Raw genomic sequence first — 25,454 nt, 5'->3', positions numbered from 1 at the left:
ACTGAAGCTGCGGAGAGCGTCTGCATTTGGCGCGCGCTCGACGCAGCGTACGAAAGCGTGTAATTGCGCGTTTTGAGCGCGTTTAATGCGTTACTGAGCTATAATCGGTGTCTCAACGCCTGCTACGCGCCATGGTGCACGAGCGAATATGCAGGCGTGCCGAAAGTGCGCCGAGATATTCTCTGTTTTTGGAGCTTACCGGCCCCCAAAGAAGGCGACAATCGGATTTTGCGCACATGCACCTAGCTCCACACTGATTGCTGTGCGGTTTGCAAGCAACACTTCGAGCCGCGTTACACTATAAGTGACTACGAGCACTGACTACGAAGAAATAACAAACCAGCGACGAAAGCCTGCAATTTTTCTGCAGGCAGTCTCTACGACATCCAGAGCATTGATCCTATATATGAGCTTCAATGCGCTCGACTGTTTCATGAGTAACCTGAGTACAAATAACTCTGTCACAACATTTATATTGGTGACAGATGAGTTCTGCCAGTTTTGCTCTGTTTATGCCGAAAGGCTGTTTCAACAGCGTGCTTCCGCGGTTACTATGCATCGGTTATGCCAACTCTCAGGGCTTAAAATACCAGGAAGCCGAGCCAAAGGCGCGCGTTCACATACGAGGCACAAACTTCATGCATCAGGGCTTATCTCAAGCATCTTAAAATGCGCAGATGTAAATATAGCCCGTCGGTTATTCTGCCTAAATTCACGAGGGTCAGTTCTCCTTTCAATGGACAGCTTATATATATTACACTTTTCCTGACCTATCGATGCCATTGCAAAAACTCCTTTTTGACAATGTTTTGTATTATAATTTCATTGTTTCATCTGTAAAGCGTCAAAAGTGAAGCCAGGAGGGGCGGTGGTGCTCTACGCTTCGCGATATTATGTTTTTATATATATGTGCATATATATATTTACACGCACAAATACAGACAGTAAAGTCTCACCTCCCCACCCGGCGCCAATAACAATATCCATGTAACGCCCCTGAGGACGACCGTTATTTGTACCGGTCGAGTTACCTTTGACTTCCAATACCTTTGAGCCCTCGTAATGTCGAAAAAGTCACATTTACACAGCGCATTTGTAAAGATACGCACCGTACACACAGCTTCGCCAACGCGCGGTAAATGTTCGGCGTGCTTTCGGCAGAATATCAGCACACAGCTTACTGAGCGCAGTTAAATTCCAATGAAGCAGCTCAGTTACTCTGAATAAACTAGACGCCGAAGCACCACCAGAAGAAAGCATTAAAACAGAAGAAATCAGAATAAGGCACGCCCTTTCTAGCTGTTTCCTCCATCTCTTTCTTCTGGCGGTTGTTCGGCGTCTAATGTACTAACTAGCCCAGCAATGAGTTCGGCTCAATTACACTAAGATCGTGAATCTTCACGGTCGGTATCAGCCCGTTTTCATTTTTATATTTTGCGTACCTTCGAGCAGTCGCTTCGGCTCCAAGAACTAATTTGCAGTATCTCTCAAAGGCATATATGAAGCAAGCATTCATTAAAAGCTTTGAAGTTTCGTCCATCAAGGCTTACGACGACAAGTCCTACGCTTAACAATGATAGACACGCAACCAAAGCCGCATCAGTAATAGTGCCGATTAGCCGGGTGCCGCCGACGCGCCCAGCAGTTCTGCGCGCGGCGCCGCGCGCCTTCAGTACCGAGCGACTACAGCGCCGCCGCTACGGTCGACGCGGAAGGAATCAGCCGGCGAGGCGCGTTCACGCCACTCGACAGTTCTAGTACACTCTAGCATGGCTTCACTTTTGCGCAATAATCGCCACTCCAGCAATTTTTTTAACCTCCTTGGCGACGACTGACCCAGAGTTCTTTGAATGTTTGAATTCCGAAACTCCCCATAGGCCCTCATGCTGATTGTGTCGTCATCTGTTGACCAAAAAATTATGGGCGACAGCGCCAACGCTGCGTGTGGCGCCACGACAATCTGGTGTTTTGTCCCATGAAACACAAAACCTCTATAAAACGTCTTTAAAACGTTTAAAACCTCTATAAAACGTTTTATAGAGGTTTCGTGTTTCGTGGGGTGTTGCTGCTCCCCGATAACGCGACAATCTGCAAGCCCTCCTTGGTTCTTCCTTCTTGTGCTGCGTTGGTAGTTTGCAACAGTGAAACCGACGTAGGCTTCATGCGGACGCGTTCCATGCCAGGGGCGTAACCAGAAATTTTTTTCGGAGGGGGGGGGGGGCACCACCTTGACACCACCTTGATCTGAAGTGGGGGTCGGTCAGGCAGATGTGATCGAGTGTCATTTTGAACTCTCTATGCCATGGCAAAATAATGTCGGGGGGGGGGGGGGGGGGGGGCACGGGACCTGTGTGCCCCCCCCCCCCCCTTGCTACGCCACTGTTCCATGCATAGGGTACTAGAAAATGTTCTAAACATTTCTAGAGCCAATTCTATGGTTCCATGAGACTGTTGGGCGTAGCGCGCAACCACAAGAAGGCGGCAGTCAAGAACAAAATGGCAGAGACGGAACTCTTTATCGGGCTAACTTGTGCCCAGAAAACTAAGAAACCCAAAGTACAAGTAAGGCACGCTGTACTGTGATCTGATCGTCGTTGGAACGCGTCATCGTTTATTTTAAAAGACAGGGCGTGCAAACAGGGATACAAGAGCGAACTCAGGACACCCAAACGTCAAGACACCTCGGCATTTGTGGTGTCTTCTCTCTTGGGTTCGTGTTTGCACGGACACAAAAGAGAATAGCGCGCCAGCCTTTTAACATGAACACCTACCAGCTCAGCTCTGTTATTTTATGAAACTTGAAATACGTGGCGCAAGCAGCGCAAGGTTGTAACTGCGAAGAAACAAGAAGAGACAGAAATAACGCCATTTTTTTTAAAGACGATTGCGATGGTAGTCTTTCTTGGGATACTTAAACGGAGAAATGTGTTTAGAAAAAGTTTATTTCACCACAGGACGCTACTAACAGTTGGGTACAGCGTCGTAATAAAAGACAGTAACATATACATGAAACATTATGGTCTGTCTTTCTGTTCGTCGGCACGTCACTCGATTCAGCCACTCGGCCAAAGTTGAATCACTTGCCCAAGGGCCAGCCATATTGAACGGCTGACTAGGTTCATACTTGTGTACATTGTCGATCAAAAAGCAAACATTACGCATATCTGAGGCGCAACATCAGTAGGTAGGTATTAGGTGGTGTGTTCCTTTAATAGAAAATGCATACATACGTAATTCTGAAGACCCTAGTTTCTTAAGCTGCGCTGAAAATGCGACTGCGCTGAAACTTGCCTTCCTCCGTGCCCTCTACACAGGCTCATTATTGTGTTTCGGTTTCGGTTCTGTATTGCACTGTACGAATGCCATGGGGCGCCGCTCTGGCATTCCTGTTTTACCCAGGCGACGTGTAAATAAAAGAGTGTGTCAGAAATTAGCGCCTTTTTCCTTTCTCCCCCAAGAACCACTAGTAGTAAAGTGTGTGGAGAGTACTCGTTGAGTGCGGACGTTTCTTCTGCTTCAGCTCTTCGCGCCAAACCGCGTGTTCGGGCTGGCTGGCGTCCCCGCCGGTCGCGTTGGCCACCGCCGGTCTTCGCCTGCTGCTGCGCCGGGACTACCAGCCCGCAACACAGCACTCATCTTTCCCGACGTATTGCCAGATGGCGTCCATATCTCACGCAGCGCCTCTTCTATCATCTTTAGACGACATTTGCAGCGAAGCACGCATATACGCGGCCATTTGTTTTTTTTTTTGCGTTCTTTCTGTCTCTTCTTGTTTCTTCGCAGTTACAACCTTGCGCCACGTATTTCAAGTAACGATGCACCAACTAGCCCAACACAACGTTCTGTTATTATAAGCGTCATTGTTTACTTCAGTAATCGAACCTTCCAGTGTTATCGCTGGTGCTCGTAAGTTCCTGTATAAACCTGACTTCTCGCGTCCTGCGCGTAATCTTAACAAAACAATCTGAAACAATCCCGAAGCTTCCTAAACATTGCGGCGCGGCTTGCGCCGAGCGGTGCTAAGTTTTTCTTCTTTTTTTTCCTGGCGGGGGGGGGGGGGGGGGGGGGGGGGGAAACCCGATCATATCAAAATAAAGAAAAAAAAGGCGTGTGGCAATATACATACCGAAAGAGTCGCCCTTCCGTGTCCCGGGGTCATTTGCCTCCGCAACAAGGAGGAACAATTGTTCGGTTAGCTCCGAGGCCGTAAACACGACGCCGGAAGCGTTGGCACTTAGCTTGGTTCGCGAAAAGCAAGACGGACGCTTGCAGACCAGCTGTGGTCCGCGCGACCATCCGTCGAGTGGCCGCGACTCAAACGCGGGACGTTTCGCAATGGCGTCCCAGAGAGATGTGAACATAGCGCGGAAGTTGTAACAGCATAAAATTCAAATGCGAACAAGCCGAGAGAAGTGAAAAAGAAATTTAAATCTGAGTAAACAGCGAAAGTGGCAACCAAGCACCACCACCCACACAGATTTTCTTTCTACATCTTCTTCTTTCTTTCTTTATCTCATCGCCCTCTCCCCTGCTTTCCCTCCTGCTGACCCTCACATCACTCCTCCCCCTTCTGGGACGTAAAACCCCGACAATTATTATTACGTCACTCCTCGTCGTCCTCACTTCCATTTCCCACCCCTTGCTACGATGTACTGTACATGGTTGGTTTACCCTTTCACCTCCTTTTCCTCCTCCTCACTTCCCTTTCCCATCCTCTTGCTAAACCCCGAAGGTCGCGGGATCGAACCCCGGCCGTGGCGGCTGCATTTTCGATTGAGGCGAAAATGTTTGAGGCCCGTGTACTTAGATTTGTGTGCACGTTAATTAAAGAACCCCAGGTGGTCGAAATTTCCGAAGCCCTGCACGCGGCGTCTCTCATAATCATATCGTGGTTTTGGGACGTTAAACCCCAGATATTATTATTATTATTATTATTATTATTATTATTATTATTATTATTATTATTATTATTATTATTATTATTATTATTATTATTATTTATCCCCTTTCTAAACTATACTATGCATGGCTGTGCTGTGCTAGGATCTGCTTGGCACACACTCGCTTTCTGTGGCCCACTTACCTACCGAGTCTTAAACAGCTTCACCGTTCAAAAGGTTAGCGAGGTAATTCAGGTGTTGAGACGTTGGGGTTAGTCAGCCTGAAACAGAGCGCTTACCCATCGCCCTTCCATGCAATCACATAAACAGGTGATCTGATCACACTGGTTGTTTGTTTTGTCTTTCTCGATGTGATTTTTGGAGGTATAGAGTTTATTGCGGGATAGTATGCGCGGGAGTTGGGAAATAGAATCCCAGCCAGATCTTTGCCATATCCCTGACGCTGCTCGGTCAAACAATAAAGAACTGCAGATATTAGTGTTCAGTCATAGTTCCTCCCTTTCGTGCTTTCTGCCCACTCTTTCAAAACGCCCGACACTATTCCCCTCTTGTACACCCCATTGCCTTTTCCTTTACTTGTTTTTCTAGGCGCACAAGTTGCAGAAGATCGGTGGGAGAGGCCCACGAAAAATTTGGATTTATTTATTTATTTATTTACATAGCCCAACAGGCCCTACGGATATGAGAGAGAGAGAGAAATAAACGTTTATTTGTCAAACAGTGTTCCGAGCGATGCTCGGTATCACCCTAAGGCGGGAGGGCTCCCTAGTCCAGGAACCCTCTGGTTTCAACTGCCCTCTTGGCCCTGGTGACAAGTTGTCGCTGGTCTTCCAAGTCCTCGAGGGCGAGCTTGGCCTCCCACGTTTCGGTTAGGTGGTCGTCGTTCGTGTTTGGTGCTTGATTGACGTCCGTCTCCGGTTGCATATCGCGGTTTACATGACACGGGCATTCCAGGAGCAAATGTGCCAGGGTGTCCGGTACGCTGTACAGCGGGCACATGAAGATATGTTTCGTTGGGTGGAGGCGGTGCATTAATATTCCATGTATGTGTGCGTTGCTTTGCAGGCGTGTGATGATCACGCTTTCGTCTTTAGTCAGTTTTGGATGTGGTGGAGGGCACATCCGTTGCTACAGTCTGTAGTGTTGAAGTAGCGACGAATAAGTGTTCTGTACAGCCTCCACCTCTTCAGCCACGAGTCGGGTATCGTGTGGGTCCAGGACATGAAACGGTCCTAAATTGTACACAAGCGGTTTTCATGTCACTTAGACCTTCTGCAAAGCTCATAATAGACAACCGTAATTAGCACTCGTAGTTGAGATGAAACTTGACGAATGAATGAATGAACTAATTAATTAAATGAGGTAGGCAACTTGTCGACTCTCAAAGAAAACAACACACTGCATCAATGGAACGTCAAACACTTCGCTTTTATTGGCGTAGCGTGTAATAATATGTCAACATTATACATAGTAGCATCGTTTGCGCTCGTGCATGTGTCTCCTTTAGTAGTACGTTCGCGTATAACACCTCTTTCAACAACAACTCTCTCAGATCTTGAGTCTTCGACGACAGGCTCCCTTCCCGACAAGAAGAACACCGAAATCACATAAAGTCACTGCTCTATCACACATAGCCTACATATATCCACGCACGTTGAACACGTATCTCTTAATGTGATACACACACACACACACACTTTTTTTTTCGGTCCGCTCGTGTCAACATCTCACAGTGGTCAGTATAACTGCGTGACAACGATATAACAACGCACGGCTGTGGGTGCGGCCACGCTATAAACGGCAGCCAACTTGTAACTTAAAGGGACACTAAAAAGACAAAAAAAAAGGTCCAGCGGTGCGTTTGAATTACCTTCGTACGATTCAAAACAACAGCAACAAAACTCTCGCTTTAAAAGGACACCTGGTGCGGAACCTTGTTCGGTTTTCGAAGGTTCTGTTTCGGCTCACGCGTTTGGCCAGACGCCAGCCATCGTCGTACAGCTGGTCTCTGGTAAATCGCGGGAGCGGAAGGCGAACGTCTGAAAACTGAACAAGATCAGAACGTGTACAAGAGTCATCCCGTGGTAGGCCGAAATGTCGACACCGCGATGTCATGAAGTTTAATGGCGTCTTCCCTGACCTATAGTCAAATTTATAAATGCGAGCGAGACCTCATTCCAAAGAAGCCCCCTCCCCTAAAAAAAAATAATAATAAACTACTGCCAAGTGGCAACACGCCAAGCACACGCACACATATACACACGTAAACGTATAAAAAAGAGCTGTGACATAACACTGGCGAACTGGCGCTGGGGTTTCGGCCTCGAAACTCGGGAAAATTTAACTTTGACCCGCATTTTATAGTCTACTAATTACCCTACCACAGCGAAAGGAACAAACATAAGAGTTTTGAAAGAATGCTTTATGGGGTGGAAGCTGATGTAGCGTTTCTCTTAAGTGTCCCTTTAAAAAGCAGTCTTAACAGTGTCAGACAAGGTTAACGCTATGCTACACACAAACACAGGTCACTGACCCGATGCAGACCTTTTACAATCCGCTGCGTCCGCTATCTCCCCTTCTTACCGTTGCGCATAGAGTCATTTCACTTCCAGCGCAGCCGCAACATATGAACTGCGCTTCACCCTGTAGAATTCCTTAGCTCAGAAGCGATATGTTTGACAAGTTTTAAACAATGTTAGCACGTTATCCACTGGACGCTTCGTAAAACTCAGCCTTCCGTCGAACACTTCAGGGCAGCGTGTGCCTCGAGTCCCTTGTGTTCAGGGTTCCCGACGAGGCAGTGTAACCGCTTGAAGGGAGTTACAAGCGCTGCGCCGTTGTAATATGCCAACTATCCGCGGAACGTTGTATGACCACGACACACCTCACCGCATTCCCGGTCACAGATTTTTCTGAATCTCAGGTATTCTGAAGGCCGGTAATAACATGGCCATTTTACTACCGTATGTTTCATTCACACTTCGTGGCCCATCGATAACACATTATCAACAAAGAAACGCGCAACACGGGCGCTAAGTGCTTATTCGTTACGGTTGCGCTGCAAGCGAAATGAATATTGGACAGGCCACCTGTATAGCCTTCACTGCTCCAGTCATGCACGAGGCGAGACGGCCAAGTTGAAGACACTCGTGGCCCTCCCACTCCGCCTTTGACGAGCACATGCCTCACCAGAGTAGCAAGAGGTGTGCGACACTCGCTGAGACCTCACTAACCAGCGCTTCCTCGAAAGGTGCGCATTTTCATGACATCAAGTCGGCTTCGCGGTGCAGTGCTCCGGCCGATGAAACACCGAGTGCCTAGTCATTTCCAACAACACATCATGTGCGTGTGATCTGCCGCATTTTCTCGAAACCTTTCAGAGCGGCAGGCACTACCATGTGTTCGAGTGGACCGCGAGGTCTCACATATCCAGTGCGTTCACTCGAAAGCACCAACGCCGATCTGAATTAAACATTACGGGGGCCAAAAAGAAGAAAAGTGCAGGTTACGCTTCCTGGATAAAATCGCGAAGGCAAACAGCCGTTTTACGCCACATCTGTTGATGTCGTCATCAACTTCTTATCTATATATGTCACCTTCCTCTTACACTAATCACGTGTTAACGCAAAATAAATTAATCTATACACGGTCCCAAACCATTAATCCCAAGTGAGCACCGTCTCGACGCGGTTTTTATGGAATTTCCGCACTACAACCACAAAGTCAACGAAGCTAACACCAGTTCGTATTTCTTCCAAAATGCATCCGGGAAGAACTGAAATAACTCGGAAACACTTATTACGAGATTTCAGCACAATGCGCTCACAGTCTTCATTACTGTAATTGGAGATGTCAATACCCACCGAGTGTGCGTCCTTAGGAAAAAGTGTTCGCCCCACGCATGCAAGAGACACGGAAAACAGGCATGTGCGGCCCTTCGGGGCCTGTTAAAAAAATTCTCCCGTCTGTACAAACAGTGAACGATCGGCCCAGGTAAATACATTTTGCAGCGACGCACAACGCCTACAGTTACAGTGCAAGGCGGGCACCGACGCTGTTCTCACTTATACGGCATAAATGCCATTACAAAGGCGCGAAGTACAATCGTCTTCAGAAACACCGTATGATGCACCCTGTTGGTTGAGGAATGTCAACAGAACAACACTTGAAACAACAAATTCGTTATGTACACTGTCAAACGCACGTAAGAAACAAAGTTGAACACATCGTTCGGGGGTGCGCTTCCCCGCAAACTCGCCTTCGAGAGTACTTCTAAAGTTGACGCGCAAACGTTCGCCTCGCTGCGAGCGAGACACCGCTTGAGTGACTGGATATAGTCTATCATACGACAGAATGGAATGCGTAGTCTTCGGTCAAATACCCTACCTGCGCACATACACCGTTTTTCCAGAGCTCCAATGGCATAATTGAAACTTTCTATACGTCGTGTTTGGTTCAGCAAACGTGCGGTCACCTTAATTCCGCGGAAACTGAACGACTTTTCCTTAAACTCAGCAGCTCGCAAAACACGCGACGCAATAGTTTCCACTTTCATGAAGCACTTACAGTAGCCCAATAAGTATTATTACGAGTATGGCGTGCATTTACGACCGCTACATAGACGAAACAGGCAGAAGAGATGCCTACGTGTACTTAACAAAGGGTTGCATTTTTTACAAACAGGAATGCGTAATGCATTCATGCGTTTAAAGGTGCCGCTAACAGGTCCAAGTTTGTCGCACACCGCGATATATTTCTAGTCCCAATCATATACGGTTAAAATTACATTAGGGTACTTTTACTAACACAGCCGGTACACGGTCGCCCGGCTCGGAGCCGTTTATTCGCACTAGAACATCGCGAAGACGAGACATAAGGCGAACAAGCGTTCTTGCACCACTGCACTACGGACGTATTTAAACTTGTTCAGTTAACTATTCGCGTGGAGCCATTTGCTGTACAACCAAGACTCAGCCATGTTAACACTCGTGCTCTTTCTAGTTACATACATGAGCGCCGCAGCTGTACCGAACTTGCACGATATAACATACCGTACAGAATTAAATTTCCCACGCAATAAGATGCTTCCCTGTAGTGTTTTTCTTTTCCGGTTTCAGAGAAGCAACATTGCACGGGCACTTTATATACAGTCGTCGTGATACGTGATGGGAAGGGACCAATTACAGCGTCAACAGAGGTCTAAAAAAGTAAGCGTGTTCGAAAGGAGAAAAAAAATTCAGCGTTAGGATCTGAGATGCCCGAAACGAGGCAAGCACGATAAACAAAGGGTCGATATCATGTAAGAATTCACCCATTTTGATGATTATTCACCGTTCTCGGCCAGCCGATTCCGATGATATGATAAAACGGGCGGAGCACAGCTCAGACCCTGATTAATATGAATGGTCAGGTTTGACGAGCCAAAGTTACGACTCGATAACGTGGCACGCTGTAGTGGAGGACTACGAGTAATTTTAACCACCTTGGGTTCCTTAGGAGCACCTAAACGTAAGGAAGCTCGAAGCACAAAGGGGAATAGCACTGGAATGGAAACTCACATTATAAACTTACATTATAGCTGCCGGCCGGGTTATCTGCTCATTTTCATTCAACGCGCACGTGCTACCGAATCACCAGGGCATTAGCCGAATTAACTGTATAACATTTGGTCGCAAGCGCTTATTCTGATTGGTCAACCGGGTCCGCTAATGATATGCCTAGCATCATGGTTGGTTGAATTTCTCACGAACAGTTCTAAGAGAAGGTAACGCTGAAGGTGCTAGTGTTCCTTACGTGCAAAACCAGTGCAAACAGCAGAGACGAAAAAAGGCGCCGTCGCCGTCTCGCTTCGTCTTTGTCGTTTGCGCTGGTTTTGCAAACAAGGAACGATTGGCACATTGCAATATAGCTACGCGAGCAAATATATTTTCCAAACGAATAACCTCTACCGCACAAGTGACTATTATTTCCATTCAACACTCGTCCATGCCTTTCCTTGCTTTCGCGTCTCCCTTTTTCTCTGTGCACCACGGAGCTTATCATGAGGCGCGGTACTGCCGCAAAACATTCTTCAAAAGCCTTAGAGGTGCTCTCGCACCTTCGCTGGAATGTGGAGGTGTGGAGCGAGAAAAGCATTCTGTGGTCGAGATTTTTTTGTTTGGAAAATAGTTTTGCAGGAAAGCCAGCTTACAGATTTTTTTTGCGAAAGTGTCAATAATAGCATAAGAAAGTTTTATTTATTTATTTATTTATTTATTTATTTATTTATTTATTTATTTATTTATTTATTTATTTTGAATACCGGCCTAGCTTTCTGAAGCTTCACGAGTTAAGTTCCAGGTTTACTGCGTTGCTTGCTGGTTGAACTCGAGACGAGTACTGCCTGTTCGAGCAGACAGGCGATCAATCAGTATCACTCAAAGCTAAGCGGGACACCCAGAGCTATAAAACGGCGCAACAGCCAAGCGGTTTGCTCGCGCTTCACGGGCGTACACCATTCTGCACACTCTGACAAACGTAAGATAAAAAACAGAGAGCACTTTGAGGATTGCACGCGATGTTGGAACCAGAGTGATCGGTTCCCATCGATGCTGTACTGTCGTGCTTGGGCTTGATGTGCGTAGGCTTCGGCTTGCCTTTCAGTCGCTTCGCGGATCCGTATGCTTGAGAAGGAAAGCATCGTGTCCTGCACACATTCCTCCAGAACTTGTGTGTAGTGTTAAACATACAGACTGCAAACGTGTGCAAATGCGCCTTTATGCCGAAAACATAATCGACACCATCTGTCGCAAGAGGCGCACATCAACGGATTCGAACGACCACGCCATGACAGGTCCACCGTGAAAATGGGGCCACTCATGAGAGGACACATCTAAGCGTGTTGTGACGAACGAAAATTCCACGACCAATTATCACGGACTCGGAGACGTCGCACGAAGCAGTCGAGAGGAGCTCAATACTTGCGACACGTGGTGCCACACGTGCTATGAAGTATGGCGGCGGTGCATTCCGGCCTCAGTTAGAACGAACGGTTACAACGAAGAATACAACACTCGAACACGAAATGCGCCATAACGACATCGTATACACTCGTTGGTCTGCTACTACGTATCCGCTATAGTGTGCGCTTATGAATTTGTCCCTGTGCAAAACGAAGACACACACGTCATGGGGGAAGGGGTGAGGGGGTTGGAACGTGTAAGGGCCCTCGCAGCGTGACACGCTAAAATTGAATATGTTTTTTTTTTTAATCAGGACATCTATTGTGGTGACACCAAGGTGATGTATTATTTTCGTAAAAAGCACTCGAAAAGAAGAACAGAAATAACGGTGAGTGCCTTGTTATCTTCGCACCCATGATTGTTCGAATCCCGAAGCTGAGTGCATGCGCCCGAGCAGTATGCGCAGTTTCGTTATAAAATTATGTCGGTTCAGCAGCTCCACGTCAACAAGGACTTCGCACCAGTCCTCGCCACAAGGAAACTGCTGTAACAGTGAAAGGACGCCGCTGTCTTAGAGAGTCCATAAACGTCCACCAAAAGTAATACGGCAGCATGTAAAGGCGCATTTCGTGCGCAGTGGTAAGCGGTGACACGATACCGGGTAACGGCACCCAACACCCGGCGTTTTTTGGAGTCACGCGCGCCACTCGAGAACAGCATTTCTAGAACAGAATATAGGCCTTCGCGAGTCGCGGGGCTAAATCTCAGTGGCGCAGCCAGTCGAAGACATAGCTGCCAGGGCGGTAAAGCCGAGGCCTCCGCGATCCAGGCCACGGTAAACCAGTGTTGGCTCGTTAGATCAGCCAACAGGTGCCGCATTGTCTACTACGGGGCGTGGCTGAAATGAAGGCGCAATAGGAACGAGGGGGTATTCATTTCGAGCACCCGTTATGCATCGTGTGTGTACTGTTGAACACTTTACTCAAAACAACGCAACTAAACAGTCAATTAAGTCTCATAACCGTGAAACAATATGAAACGACCACGCAGTTATGCGACTTCTGCATGAAGCTTAGTGCGGTACCGCAGCCATCTCGGCTATGAAGAGGGAACACAAGCGGAAGGCAGCCCGAACCACCCTGTGCAGTATCATTGCGAAATGAAGCTGTGCATGCTGCCGAGTGCACTACATCACAGCCATATTTAGTGACACCTCTATAGAGTGGCGGTATTCAACCGTGCAGCTGCAGCCAATACAAGCACGACGGAGGTCTCGAGGACAGAGGCATGTCGCGTAACACTTGCGGAACAACCGTGATTAAACTATACGCCAGGACATCTGTACAGTCGTAAAGGCCAGTTTCTTGTCTTTTCCATCGACACTGGCAAACGACACCACCCGTGAAGATAAACTCGGGGAGAGCATAACAAATAGGTTAATATTTTATCAGACCAGAATAGATAACGGGCTCCTTATGTTCTATGAGCAATATGAGCTGGAACACCGAATTCACGTTTATTCAACAATTACTTGTAATGTGCTGATATGAATGTGACGTGTTGAATTGCCAGAGGTACCTTTCTTCTTGAGCATTTCGTGCCACGATCACTTTTGTGCTTACCAACTGCGTTTAGCCGCTATGACCTTTAAAAGGCAAGTTCAGTGTTCCAACTCGTGTTGCTCACGACTATACATCCATATCCGTGCTATGAAAACCATCCAAAATGTAGCCATATCCGTGCTATAGAATGACGTGTGGAATTTTTGTTAAGCACGATGAGTAAACAAGGTTGCAGGCAGATTTAACAACACCGCCGGGTGACATCGTAAACTGGGCGCAACAACAGATGGCAACGATGTTTTGCTCAAAGCGTGACACATCTAAAAATCGGAACGCAATTGTGCAGCCATTTTCCTTTTCATGTTGACATTGCACATGGAAGACAAACTGAGAAGCACATCGTCACTGGCTAAACGGCACGGTAATATTAATACTGTGCTCAGTGTCATCACGGCCACGATGAACTGATGTGAGCGTGGAAGCCAGCTAGGCGTGAACGGTCGCTGTTGTCGTCCGAGACACGCCAACTCCAACAATTCGATCCGCCGAGAGGCCGATGCTCCGTAACCCGAAAATTGGGGAAAATGCGGTTCTCCTGTGGCCTAGTCGAGTTTGTTGTTTTGTTTAACTGATGGCGATGACGAACCACGTAGGTTTCGGTAGAATCTCGAGCCTCGATTTGCGAAAAGCTCACGATACAAACAACCGACTTACTTGGCGCGTATATCACACTACGCTACGCTTTTGAACGCAGAACTGTTTTAACCGAGGCACTGAAAAATACTGCCACATGTATGCGCGCCACCATGAGAATCGGTTCCTATTTAAAAAGATAGCCAGGCCTCTTTTCAGAAACGCACGAGATTTAGTTCGGGGAAAAGGGTCACGCATACGCAAGTTGTCGACTGCTGCCGTATCGACACGCACAGTCGGGACCACGTGTACAGATAGACACATACGCACGTGCACACAGTCCAACAGAGTCCAAGCTTCAGTCCACTGCATCTGCTGCTGCCACATGATACAGGCGCGGTTTCATATAGGCTGGGTCGACAAAGGGGGGGAAACAAAGGGAAAACGCAAGCCCTTGCGCGCGTCTCCTTGGCGTAAAGCAAGAGCGCGCACGTTGAGCTTGCGTGCACAGCTACTTTACGGCCACGTGACCACCGCGCAGCCAGTCAGCGTCATCGACCGCTACGCGAAACTTTCGTTGTCTCATTAATATGTGCGACTTGCGTCAATAACGGAAGGAACACCCGAAGCAACTGTCGTGAAGCAAGGTCTCTAACCGCCGATGCCCCGTGTATATGTGGACGTGGCTCTTCGAAAAGTCCTCTTACATGCAAACAGGACGAGCGCTTCTCCTGTCTGTGTGTGTCCCTCGTTTAACATCCTCCACTGTCGTTACGCACGAATGTTCGAACGACAAACTATAGATCACGTTTCTTCACTAAGAATCACGCCTTTAAATACTATCTAGTAAGCACTTGTCCCGTCGTCTCCTCCCGTCCACTTGCCAAGTGCCTAATTTTTCGCGCTGTATCTATAATGCACCAATGTTCCACTTTAACTGACGCGGTATATCAGCTGCTGGATCTCAAACGAAAACCGGGAAGCCTGACGGCAATTGTCCACAGGCTGTTACCATTGTCTGCAGCTGGTGACCCCCAAAAACCCCGCGTGCAGAACGCATTACGAACTGCGACATCGGCAGGAACACGCTTCCCATCACGAACAGGCGGGCTGGCAGCCCCACCGAGAAACCGACTGGCTGCGCGAGGGTCGGATTCAGGGCTGCGCCACCGACGGGCGCGGAAACAAAGGCAGTGCTTGAACCAGCCGTCCACAATGGTGGCACCTCACGGCAAATGGTTTCCCGGGCAAGCAGCAGCGGTTTGTTCCGGAGCTGGTCTCATTGCCTCCCGGAACCGCGTGCTACTGCCGTGCCCCAAAACACGCGACGCCGAGTGAGCGGCGGCAGTACGTAGTTTCCGGCAAAAGCCAGCGCGGCGTCGCTGGTGCTGGATCTTGGCTGGCGCCGAAGCCAGCAGTTCCAGTACCGGCATTACCAGCGGCCGGTTGAGCACTGTGTGCCGATGTGGGGGCGGGGCGGCGGCGTGCGCAGTTTGCTGGGGGTGCTAGAAGGGCAGCCGGAGCTTGACGCGCCATCCCTAACTACTGCAGCAGCCGTTGGGCCTGGCTTGGCTCTCCTGGCGAATGTACTCGGTCATGTTGAAGCGGCCCGAGGCGCCGTGCACCGACCGGGACGCCCGCTGCTTCAGTTCCCTGCAGAAGAAGGCAAAGCTGCATTCGCTCGACCACAAGAGAAGTGCCGTACATGTCTATAAGGCCACACTAAAGATGGTCGCATGACCTTCACCGTATGCTCTTCAAATGAAATAGATAAAGGCAATCTTCCATCAAAATTTAGCAAGATTCAGTGTGCGAGAAACTATTAATCACGGGTACGCTTGGTTATGTGACCAGGGTCTCGAACTATCTTGAACCACCGAGGTAAGATGAGGCGTCGCACCGCTAATCTCGAGTACGTGGGTTTCAGTCCCGGCCATGGCAGCCGCTTTTTGAGGAGACAAAATGCAAGATTACCTGTGTTACGTAGATCTCGGACCACATTTAAAGACCTTGGGTGGTAAAAATTAATCCTGTGTCCCCCAGTTCGGTGTGCCTTTTAATCATATCATGATTTCGGTACGTAAAACCCTTAGAAAATATTATTAATTTTCGTATTTTGTTTCGGGTTAGTCGGTAGCCCTTATAATTTAGGTGCACTCCTGCATGTACCAGCAGCACGGTGCAGTGCTTATCTGCAAACAGCGCGCTCTATCAGCACCCCCCAGATTTTGCACATCGGCGAAGAGCATGCGCGACTCACCGTGCCACGGCCATGAAGGCCAGTTCCACGTTGCAGCCTGTCTTGGCACTGGTTTCCATGAAGGCCACGCCGTACTCCTGAAACGGACACGGTCGTTCACAGTGCAAAGGGGAGGCAGCACAGGGGGTCAGAAGGAGGGCCCCCCCCCCCTCATCATCTAATTTACTCAGTCGGTCCTGTCCCGCACCTCTTTAAGATAATGGCTGCCGAACACCCCTGATATTGCTTAACAAGAACTGTTTACTTCCCACCATTCCTCCCGAAAAGCCTGGGACCAATGGCAGGCCGTCGTGGGAAGCACGTCATCCCTTCATTTTCATTTCTGCATCGATTTCGAAGCATGTTTTATTTCGGACTTGACCAACGGCAAAGGGAGTGGGCGCATTCTGCGCACGCCTACGGTAGACAATGAGCACGAAACGCAGAAAACTCGGTGCCATCGTGTGTGAAAGGTAACCTTTGCGGAGCTTGTGCTTTCACGGTATTTCATACATACAGTCGCGGCCAAAATTTTGGAGACCACGGGAGCGCGTGGCAAAGCGTACCCGCTTGCGAAGCTCGAGAGCGCGCACTGCGCACGTGCGCCCTTGTTTACCTACCAGCCTGCGTTCACTGGCTTCACCTGCGCTCGCACCGGGACGTCAGGGAACTCAATTAGCTTAAATATGCTTAGCTAATTAGGTTTTACCATGCGCAACTAGGCTTAATTAGGCTTGCTTATGATTAACTTGACTTAACTAAGCACAGTATGCCTAACATGGCTTGACGTGGCCGCGCCGGCACGGTGGTGATAATTTATTTACAGTGCGAACCGAGCAAACGGTGGACATATAACAACCTTGCTGTAAAAAAACACACAAAAAAGTGTTCATGATGCGAAAGAACATTCTACTGAGGAGCAGCTCTCTTCCGCCAAACACGGTGTCTTACAACGCGCACTGTTTGTTTACCGCCGCGTGGTGGCTTGGCAGCTACGGTGTTGCGCTACTACTGAGCCCGATGGCGCGGCGTTGACTCTCGGCCACTACGGCCACATGTCGACGGCGGCCAAGTGGGGAAAACGCCGGTGTACTTTATTCAGGTGCAAGTTAAAAATCCACGGGTGGTCAAAGCCAATCCGGAGTACCCACACTACGTCATGTTTCATAGTCCTATCGTGGTTTAGGCACTTAAAACCGCAGAGTTTACGAGAATGAAAAAGCGGACGAGTCGGTATAGGGACTTCTTCGGCTTACTGGGAGCGCGGTACACAAAACAGACGAAGGAAGAACCCCAAAACACGAGCGCTATATGTCCACCGTTCGGTATAGGGAACCATTCTTAGCATTGCACAATCTGACACAGTCATAGTAAGACGGGACAAGCACTGATTGACATGTGTTAATTTGTGCACTGCTCTATAATGGATGCAGAATTTAATTTTTAACTGTGCTATTACCACCGTGGATACGCTGACCAAAATGCGTCGCGGCGTTCTCGTGTGTGTATAGGCACAGCCCAGCAGCTCGAATGTTTGAGGCCCGTGTACTTAGATTTAGGTGCACGTTAAAGAACCCCAGGTGGTCGAAATTTCCGGAGCCCTCCACTACGGCGTCTCTCATAATCATATCGTGGTTTTGGGACGTTAAGCCCCAGAAAACAACAAAAAAAACAGCAGCTCGAAGTATCGCTGAGTGGATTGGACAATAGCAAAAGACGTGCTCACCCTAGCGAGCCTCTCTCCGTCCTCGGTGCGCACCTGGCGGTCCTGCGTGATGTCGGCCTTGTTGCCGATGAGCATGATGACGACGTCATCTTGCGCGTATTCGTTGATCTCGCCCAGCCACGCCTGGAAACAGAAAAAAAACTACGTCACTGATGCACGTAGAAGCATCTTAGATGACAGATAGAGGTCTGGGGGTATACGAAAGAGCAATCTTATTTGAAAGACACCGGTACGAATATTCGCAAAGTTGAATAAGTATCGATGCCTTGCTAATTTCAGCGGTTGCCCGGCGTCACTGGGGAGCCAGCAAGCTACGCAGGGCCGCTTCGAGGTCCTCACTATTTTTCCAGCAGCCCTACTGCGAAGGGTCTATTTGCACCTCAACAGCTGGGGTCGCGCGACCTGAACGAAAACGTCACGTATATGACGTCATTGGTAGAGCCGAACGTCGCTGTCGACTCCGGTTCTGGCAGTAGTGATGCTGGCAAAATAGTAACATCCTCGAAGACGGCACGGCGTAGGTTACTTGCCCCCCAGTGACACTGGCAAATTAGCGACACTTATGCAACTCCGCCAATCACCGGGCATGTGACGACTTCCGGTGTGGACGCATCCTGTAGTGCATATGACATTGTTCTATTCGCAAATTTCGCATGTCGAATCGAATGGTGACCGATTTCGTTCGATCTTCGGATCGAATAACCGCTACTCGTAAATGCGAATATCTTTTCGAATGAGTTTACGAAGATGCCAAAATGTCAGCCGCACCCAAATAAACGCAATACAGGAGCAAAAGTACCGTGTAAGCTTTTCCCTTACAGGCAGTGGCATAGCCAGAAATCTTTCTCGGGGGACGGGGGGGGGGGGGAGCCATACTTGATGCATGTTAGTGCGTGCGTCTGTAGGTGTGCCTGTATATATACACATGCAAAATTGAAAAACTTCGGGTGGGTTTGGACCCCCCCCTCCTAACTACACCAGTCCCCACAGGCATAATACAGGCACAAGGCACAAGAGCTTACGTATTGCGGCATGCTATACGTCAATCAGGGAGCCATACTTTGCCGGCTTATACGACTATCGTTCGCTCTCCCTAGAGAGTTTTGCGCATGCGAAGAATCTGCTTATTTGTTCCCGATGCTCTGGCTGTGCTTCTTACTGCTATAGTTATTAATACTGTTACGGTGCGACATGAGCTCTCCGAAGATAAAGAAGACGGGTAAACGTGAAGCGCTTGCGCGTGGTGCTCATCAGCCATATTGTATTGGCTGCCGACTCACTGGTATAAATATCTATTAAATCTACATTTCGCCTCCGTCACATTTGGTGGAGGTGCTGGGTACGACACGCCTCGCAACGGAACTCCGTTGAAAAAGAAATAAATAAATGGCTGTTCAATATTTTCGAACTATTCGATTCGTTTGTGGCACTATTCAGTTCGTATTTAATTCGGTTTTTTTTAAAAAATCAATGTTCGGACTCTGCAGTAATGGTCCCTGATGCAACAGAGAAATGGCCACCCGCCCGTTTTGTAGCAGCAAGGTACAAAGAAAATCTGCAAAGATTTCTCAAAAAAAAACTCACAGGCTCCCTTTTGCATTCGCCTGAGACGACTCAAGTGCGAAAGTCATCCGGTGAGGCTATTTTATCGTGCACCTTATACCTACATCCAACGTTCACTAATTAAAGCCCAATAATTAAATTCACGAATTAACATTTACAAATTACCTCAAATTTCATTTAGATTGCTTTGATTAGCATCACATTTATGCAAAATCATATAATTCCCTCGCTTTTGTACAGCTTTCGCTCGCCTGACGTCACGTGATCTTTTTTTGCTGCGCTTCTCTCGCGCCAAATTTTCTTTTAAGGTCATGTTCGCATGAGACGTTTAGGGCTTTCGCCTTCATAAAGCTTCTTAATTGAACAATTCGTCTAAGTCTGGAATATTTCAATGAAGTTTTCTTTTTGAGAAATCCGCAACGGGATTCTCTTTGTAGCTTTGTGCTGCAAAACGGGCGGTTGACAATTTGTTTTTCATGTTGTCCCCCACACTCCGTTGTGGGCTTCCACAGAAGTGCAAAACTGACTGACCCTGAACGCCTGATAGGTAGAACGCATAATGCTCATTGGCTGAGCCTCGGCTCTTCCGGGCATGTGCACATCCACCACGGTGGTTATGGTTCTCGACTGCTGACCCAAAGGTCGCGGGATCGAATCCCGGCCGCGGCGGCCGCATTTTCGATAGAGGTGAAAATGCTCGAGGCCCGTGTATACTTAGATTTAGGTGCACGTTAAAGAACCCCATGTGGTCGAAATTTCTGGAGCCCTCCACTAAGGCATCTCTCATAACCATATCACGGTTTTAAGACGTAAAACCCCAACAAATATTATTATTAGGAGTATGTGTAAGGCTGACTGTATTAATTCTTATTTAAATTTAACGCGATTGTGCTACAGCACTTATTCACCACGGACCACTATGAGGAGATGATCAGCTCGGAATGTCGACGTCATAAAGCAACGACAGCAACAAAGCTGTTGTTAAACCTGCGCAAACGAGTTTATACCATGACCGGCATTTATTAGGAGGTGACTGCGAGCGGCTGTTATTGCGTGCTCTGTAACGGCAGGATGGCGATACCGATTTTCTGTCCTCGTTCTTGCCTAGCTCTTTTCAGTCGTTTTTCGTTCTCTCTCACTCTTAACTTCAGTGGTCCAAGAAACGCATGAACACAAAAACACTATTCACTGCTTTATGACTTTACTGAAACAGTACATTTTTTCTTTAATTTCATATGCCCTTATCGGTGGCTGGAGGGTCAGTACGTTTGGTTTAGCTTTTGGTTTAGCATTTGGTTAAGACAGCTTTCTGATAAACGTCTAACGGCGTGGCTAGTGAAATGCCAAACAACTTGACTCGCTTATAAAGTTTATATTGTAGTACGTATCTATGCAAGGCGACGAACCACGCGAGCCTTCCTTCGGCACAGCGTCATTTGACAGAGAAGAGTGGACGATAAACAAGAAACGAAGATAGTTGAAACGCAAACTTAAACACATAAACGGCGAAACTAAGACGTCACGTTGTAATCGCTGTACCGTCTCTGAAAATTTAATTTGAAACTGAGAACGCGGCAGTGAAACAGCGATTGAGAACAAATAGCGCCGTCAGAGGTGCCATCTTATTAACGCTCGGAAAGCGAACCCGTTCGCTTGCCTCGGCGTGATTTGCCAGTAACGCGCTTACGTCTGCAAAATGGAGATTCAGACACATCACAAGAGCTTATGCAAACAGTTTGCATACCGAACAGTTACATGATATCGCCCCAGAAGGAACCCTTTGTGACCCTTGTGGAAACCATGCACGAACAGTGATTATATTCAGGCGGCGTGCTCTTTGTTGTCTGCGCGTTCAAAGTAGGCATTTCGGTGCGTGAAGTGCTCTCACCCTCGTGTTATCGAAGCTGGTCTTGTTCGAGACGTCGTAGAGAAGCAGGAGCGCTGGAGGAAGGAAAGAGGTTAGTCAGCGAAAGAATGCACAGACAAAGAAGCGAAGAAGACTTCACGAAACAGCGCTGTAAGACAAGCACGAAAGAAGGGGGGTACAGCGGAATAACAGGACGTTAAAGAAGGCACAGTGCTCATTATCAACCATTATTTTTCCATTTTAACCTTAAATATACCAGGTGTTCTACATACCTGGTGCCAAAATCTAAAAAAAAGGAAACGCGAGATGCTGGTGGACGGAAGCACGGTAATTTTTTGCGCTCGCCCGTGTTTGTCTTACTGTGTCCCTGTTTATGATGTAGCGCATACGAGTTTTCCTTGAATTATGAACCAACTCGTCCAGCTACAAGTTGTATTGAATGTAACGTTGCTTGTCGTCTAATGGCGCAAGACTGTTTCTCCTATTTCGCTTAACTATAGTCAGTTAGTGTTAGTTAATCAGCTTTTCGAATATTATAATTAGAGCCAAATTATCCAAGATAATATTGTGGGCCATTGTTAAAAACCCACGATTCAGCTTTCCGTTGTTTTAGATGTCACGCGCAAGAATTTAGCCAAGCAAGCCTGAAAGAAAGCTCCCCAAAGACGAAAAAGTGTCGCGCGCCACTTGTCTTTGATTCGCTGGCTTCCTTCCTGGCTTGGTAAAAACGTTCGTGTAGCGAGCGAAATATAAAAAAGTTATGTGACTTCTTCCAAGCTATGGCGAGCGACATTACCTTGAATATGTCTAGATAGGAGGCAATAACCAAGGTTTGGTACAAGTCACGTGTGACAACTGGTATTTTGTGGGTGAACATGCGAAAAAAAAAGGAATGGTTGATAGCGGCTATGTCTGTCGCATTTTCTAACGTACAGTAGTTGCGCTGCTTGGTTCCCTTCGTCATGCAACAACCAGACCAGTTTAGCAACTTCCTGCTATGAGAGGTGTTACTGAACAACATGACCAAAAAAGACAGAGAGAGGGAACCAGGTTTCGCTCATTCTTAATTCACGTATACCCGTTAGTTTCTTTCGCGCATGCACTGACCTTTATCTTTACGAGAAATATTTTTTTGTAAAGTGTTTCAATGCATACACGGTTGTTCTCCGACACTAGGCTTGAGTAGCAGTAAGACACTACTAGAGTGTGAACTTCCATGTGTTCGTTTGTTCTGGCGCCGTTTCCTCAAGTATAGAAGGATCAGCGCTTAAGGGAAACATGCAGCAGCAGCAGCGCCTAGCTTACGATTGAAGCTCATGAGGCACGTGGTGCACCCCGATACAAGAGGATTCGTTATACAAGGCTAGACGCTATTTCAAAAACCGAGTTCGTGCAGTAGGAGGGACATATAAGGGACATTCAACCCAAAGGAAGCATACGCAGCCCTTCTCACTTGTGCTGAGAACGTCTTCAGCAAACAAACTATTCGACCCATAGTGCGCGGAGCACCTCGAATGTTAGTAGTTGCATGTACGCATACATTCGCGTTCAGAGGAAGATAAGCGCAACAGCAAAAACGTTAGTGCAATACATGTCCCGGAGAGCGCAGGAAAAATGTTACTGAACAGGAAGGCAGAGTCAGTTGCACCATTATGGGGCCGATGTTGGTTCATAGAACACACACACACACACACACACACACACACACACACACACACACACACACACACACACACACACACACACACACACACACACACACACACACACACACACACACACACACACACACACACACACACACACACACACACACACACACACACACACACACACACACACACACACACACACACACACACACACACACACACACACACACACACACACACACACACACACACACACACACACACACACACACACACACACTTAAGCCCAGTCAACAAGGCGTGCATCGCATTCCCAGACCTCAGAGACATCGTTTTCAGATTGCAAGTGCCTGCATCCCATAACACCGGCCAACTTTAGTGCCCACTTCATCATCAAGTACTAAACGATGAACGTTTGCGTATATTTGTGTCGATTGAAGATTTAGGCTAAAAATTTTTTCCGGTTCTTTTTTAAGTAGAAATAAAGTGATTGATTGATTGATTGATTGATTGATTGATTGATTGATTGATTGATTGATTGATTGATTGATTGATTGATTGATTGATTGATTGATTGATTGATTGATTGATTGATTGATTGATTGATTGATTGATTGATCATTGCGTTACTTCCCTCTCGTCAAGCGTACGCCGATAAATGCGTATGGTCTGAAGTTTGTAAAGTAGGGCATCGCGTACAGTGTAGCGCCGTGCGGCCAAACGAAGAATCTCAAGGGGAACGCGCGCGATAGAATCCAACGCGCCATGCGCCGCTTGTTTGGGGATCCGTACAATGTCAGGTAATCGATGGCCGCTCTCGAGGGCTGCTCTCTCATTTCTATGCAATACACATCATAAATCTCCCTTTCAATCTCGTCGAAAAACACGCGGTGCAGCAAAATCTGGGCCCCTTATTTGCAAGAGTACGTAGTCATTGAGCTACAGCTGTTCGCGAACGCAGATGCGAGCCAATCTAGATATCGGACATATCACAGGGAAGCCGGTCGACAAATTGTAAACATCATTCGTACGAACTTGAAGCTCATGAATTGAATTATTTGTGCCTAGATGGCGGAGATGGATACTGGATGAATAGCTAGCCGGTTATTGCCAACGACGAGGAGCGGTCAACCAATGGTGAACCAAAGTTCGTACTAACGTAAAACTCGTGATCTCGTCCTACGTTTTGGTACGTAAGACCGCAGATTTTTAATTAATTTTTAATTGCCTGAGACGACGGTACATGTCTAATTTGCGCCCCACCACATGTGCTCTTCGACGGTATCATCGAACGATAAAAGTGGAGGTTTACGAGGTGTACCGCATTTCAAGATGGCGCAATAACTGTGAGCACGCATGTGTGTCCTCTTCGTAAAAATAAAATTAAAAAAAAGTTATACCAACACCATGTTCTTGGCAGTGCGTGCGTGTAAAAAGTGTCTGGACTGATATTATTGTGTTTTTGAACCTCTTGGATAATTTGCTTTCTTTTTTTCTCGCTCCCCCCCCCCTCTCTCCCTTCTTTCCACTCCCTTTTCCCCGGCGTAGGGTAGCCAACCGGACTGCTGTCTAGTTAACCTCCCTGCCTTCTCCCTTTTGTGTTCCTTCCTAGGTGCATTCACTTTATTGAAGTAATCCACTAGTTGATATAGATTATCGGTTCTACTGCCCTTTATGTGTCCGCGTCTTCAGTTGTAGAGTAACTCATTATCTCGCGTAATAAGGTGCGTGGAAACGCTACCATAAATCTTTCCTTGTAAGGAAACATCGTAATATTTTGCACAGGCATCATGCCGCATTTGCTGTACGCTCCGCGCAGTGACCGCAAAACTCGCTCCTGCACTCAATTGGCTTCCCCGCATCAAGAGAGCCTTCGTGGTGAAGCACGCTTTACCGATTCGCTTCGCATTGCGTGTTAACATCGCGGCATACATTGACAGCTGATATGATTAACGGTGAATCGCAACAGGATGTCCGAATACATTCACGTTTATTTTACGTGCAGTTTCCAGCTTATGTAGGCTGACCAGCATCGCCGATATTGCTTTGCCAGGGACGCAAGTGAGAGCTCAAGTAAGAACCTGGCTGGTTATGCATAACGTCATACGCACAGCGGGGATGGAAAGAAACAGTGCGGCTTCTACATTCGCTGCTGTTTCGCATTTCTTTTCAAGCGGTTGTAACCTGGGTGGTATGAAAGTCAATAGAGCAATCCATGATACAATCAAGAACCATTCTAGCATCTTTTATTGCCACCAACGTCGGAGCGTGATGAAAACAGCGCGCCGCGCTGTTCGCGTTTCTTTCCATCCTCCCTGTACGTCATACGGTTATGCATACCATGTACTCTTTAACATAACATCACTACGT

General features: G+C 47.6%; 1 protein-coding gene across 2 annotated transcripts in view; it reads right to left on the bottom strand.

Annotated features, from left to right (window-relative positions):
- Positions 1-15,518: 15,518 nt before the first annotated feature.
- Positions 15,519-25,454, bottom strand: part of LOC119400460 (ras-related protein Rab-37) — a 115,705-nt gene continuing 105,769 nt past the window's right edge. For both annotated transcript variants that reach the window (XM_037667507.2, XM_037667506.2), the window contains exons 5-8: positions 21,454-21,506; positions 18,003-18,125; positions 16,298-16,374; positions 15,519-15,690 (exon numbers count right to left, since the gene is read on the bottom strand). In XM_037667507.2, coding sequence (XP_037523435.1) covers positions 15,576-15,690; positions 16,298-16,374; positions 18,003-18,125; positions 21,454-21,506 — 368 coding nt within the window. In that variant the 3' untranslated portion in view covers positions 15,519-15,575. The remainder of the gene's footprint in view (positions 15,691-16,297; positions 16,375-18,002; positions 18,126-21,453; positions 21,507-25,454) is intronic.

Source organism: Rhipicephalus sanguineus, chromosome 7 (assembly GCF_013339695.2).
Source record: "Rhipicephalus sanguineus isolate Rsan-2018 chromosome 7, BIME_Rsan_1.4, whole genome shotgun sequence".
In the NCBI taxonomy this organism is placed as follows: Eukaryota; Metazoa; Arthropoda; class Arachnida; order Ixodida; family Ixodidae; genus Rhipicephalus; species Rhipicephalus sanguineus.
The sequence above is the reverse complement of the archived record's forward strand: the minus strand, read 5'-3'. Positions and strand labels throughout refer to the sequence as shown.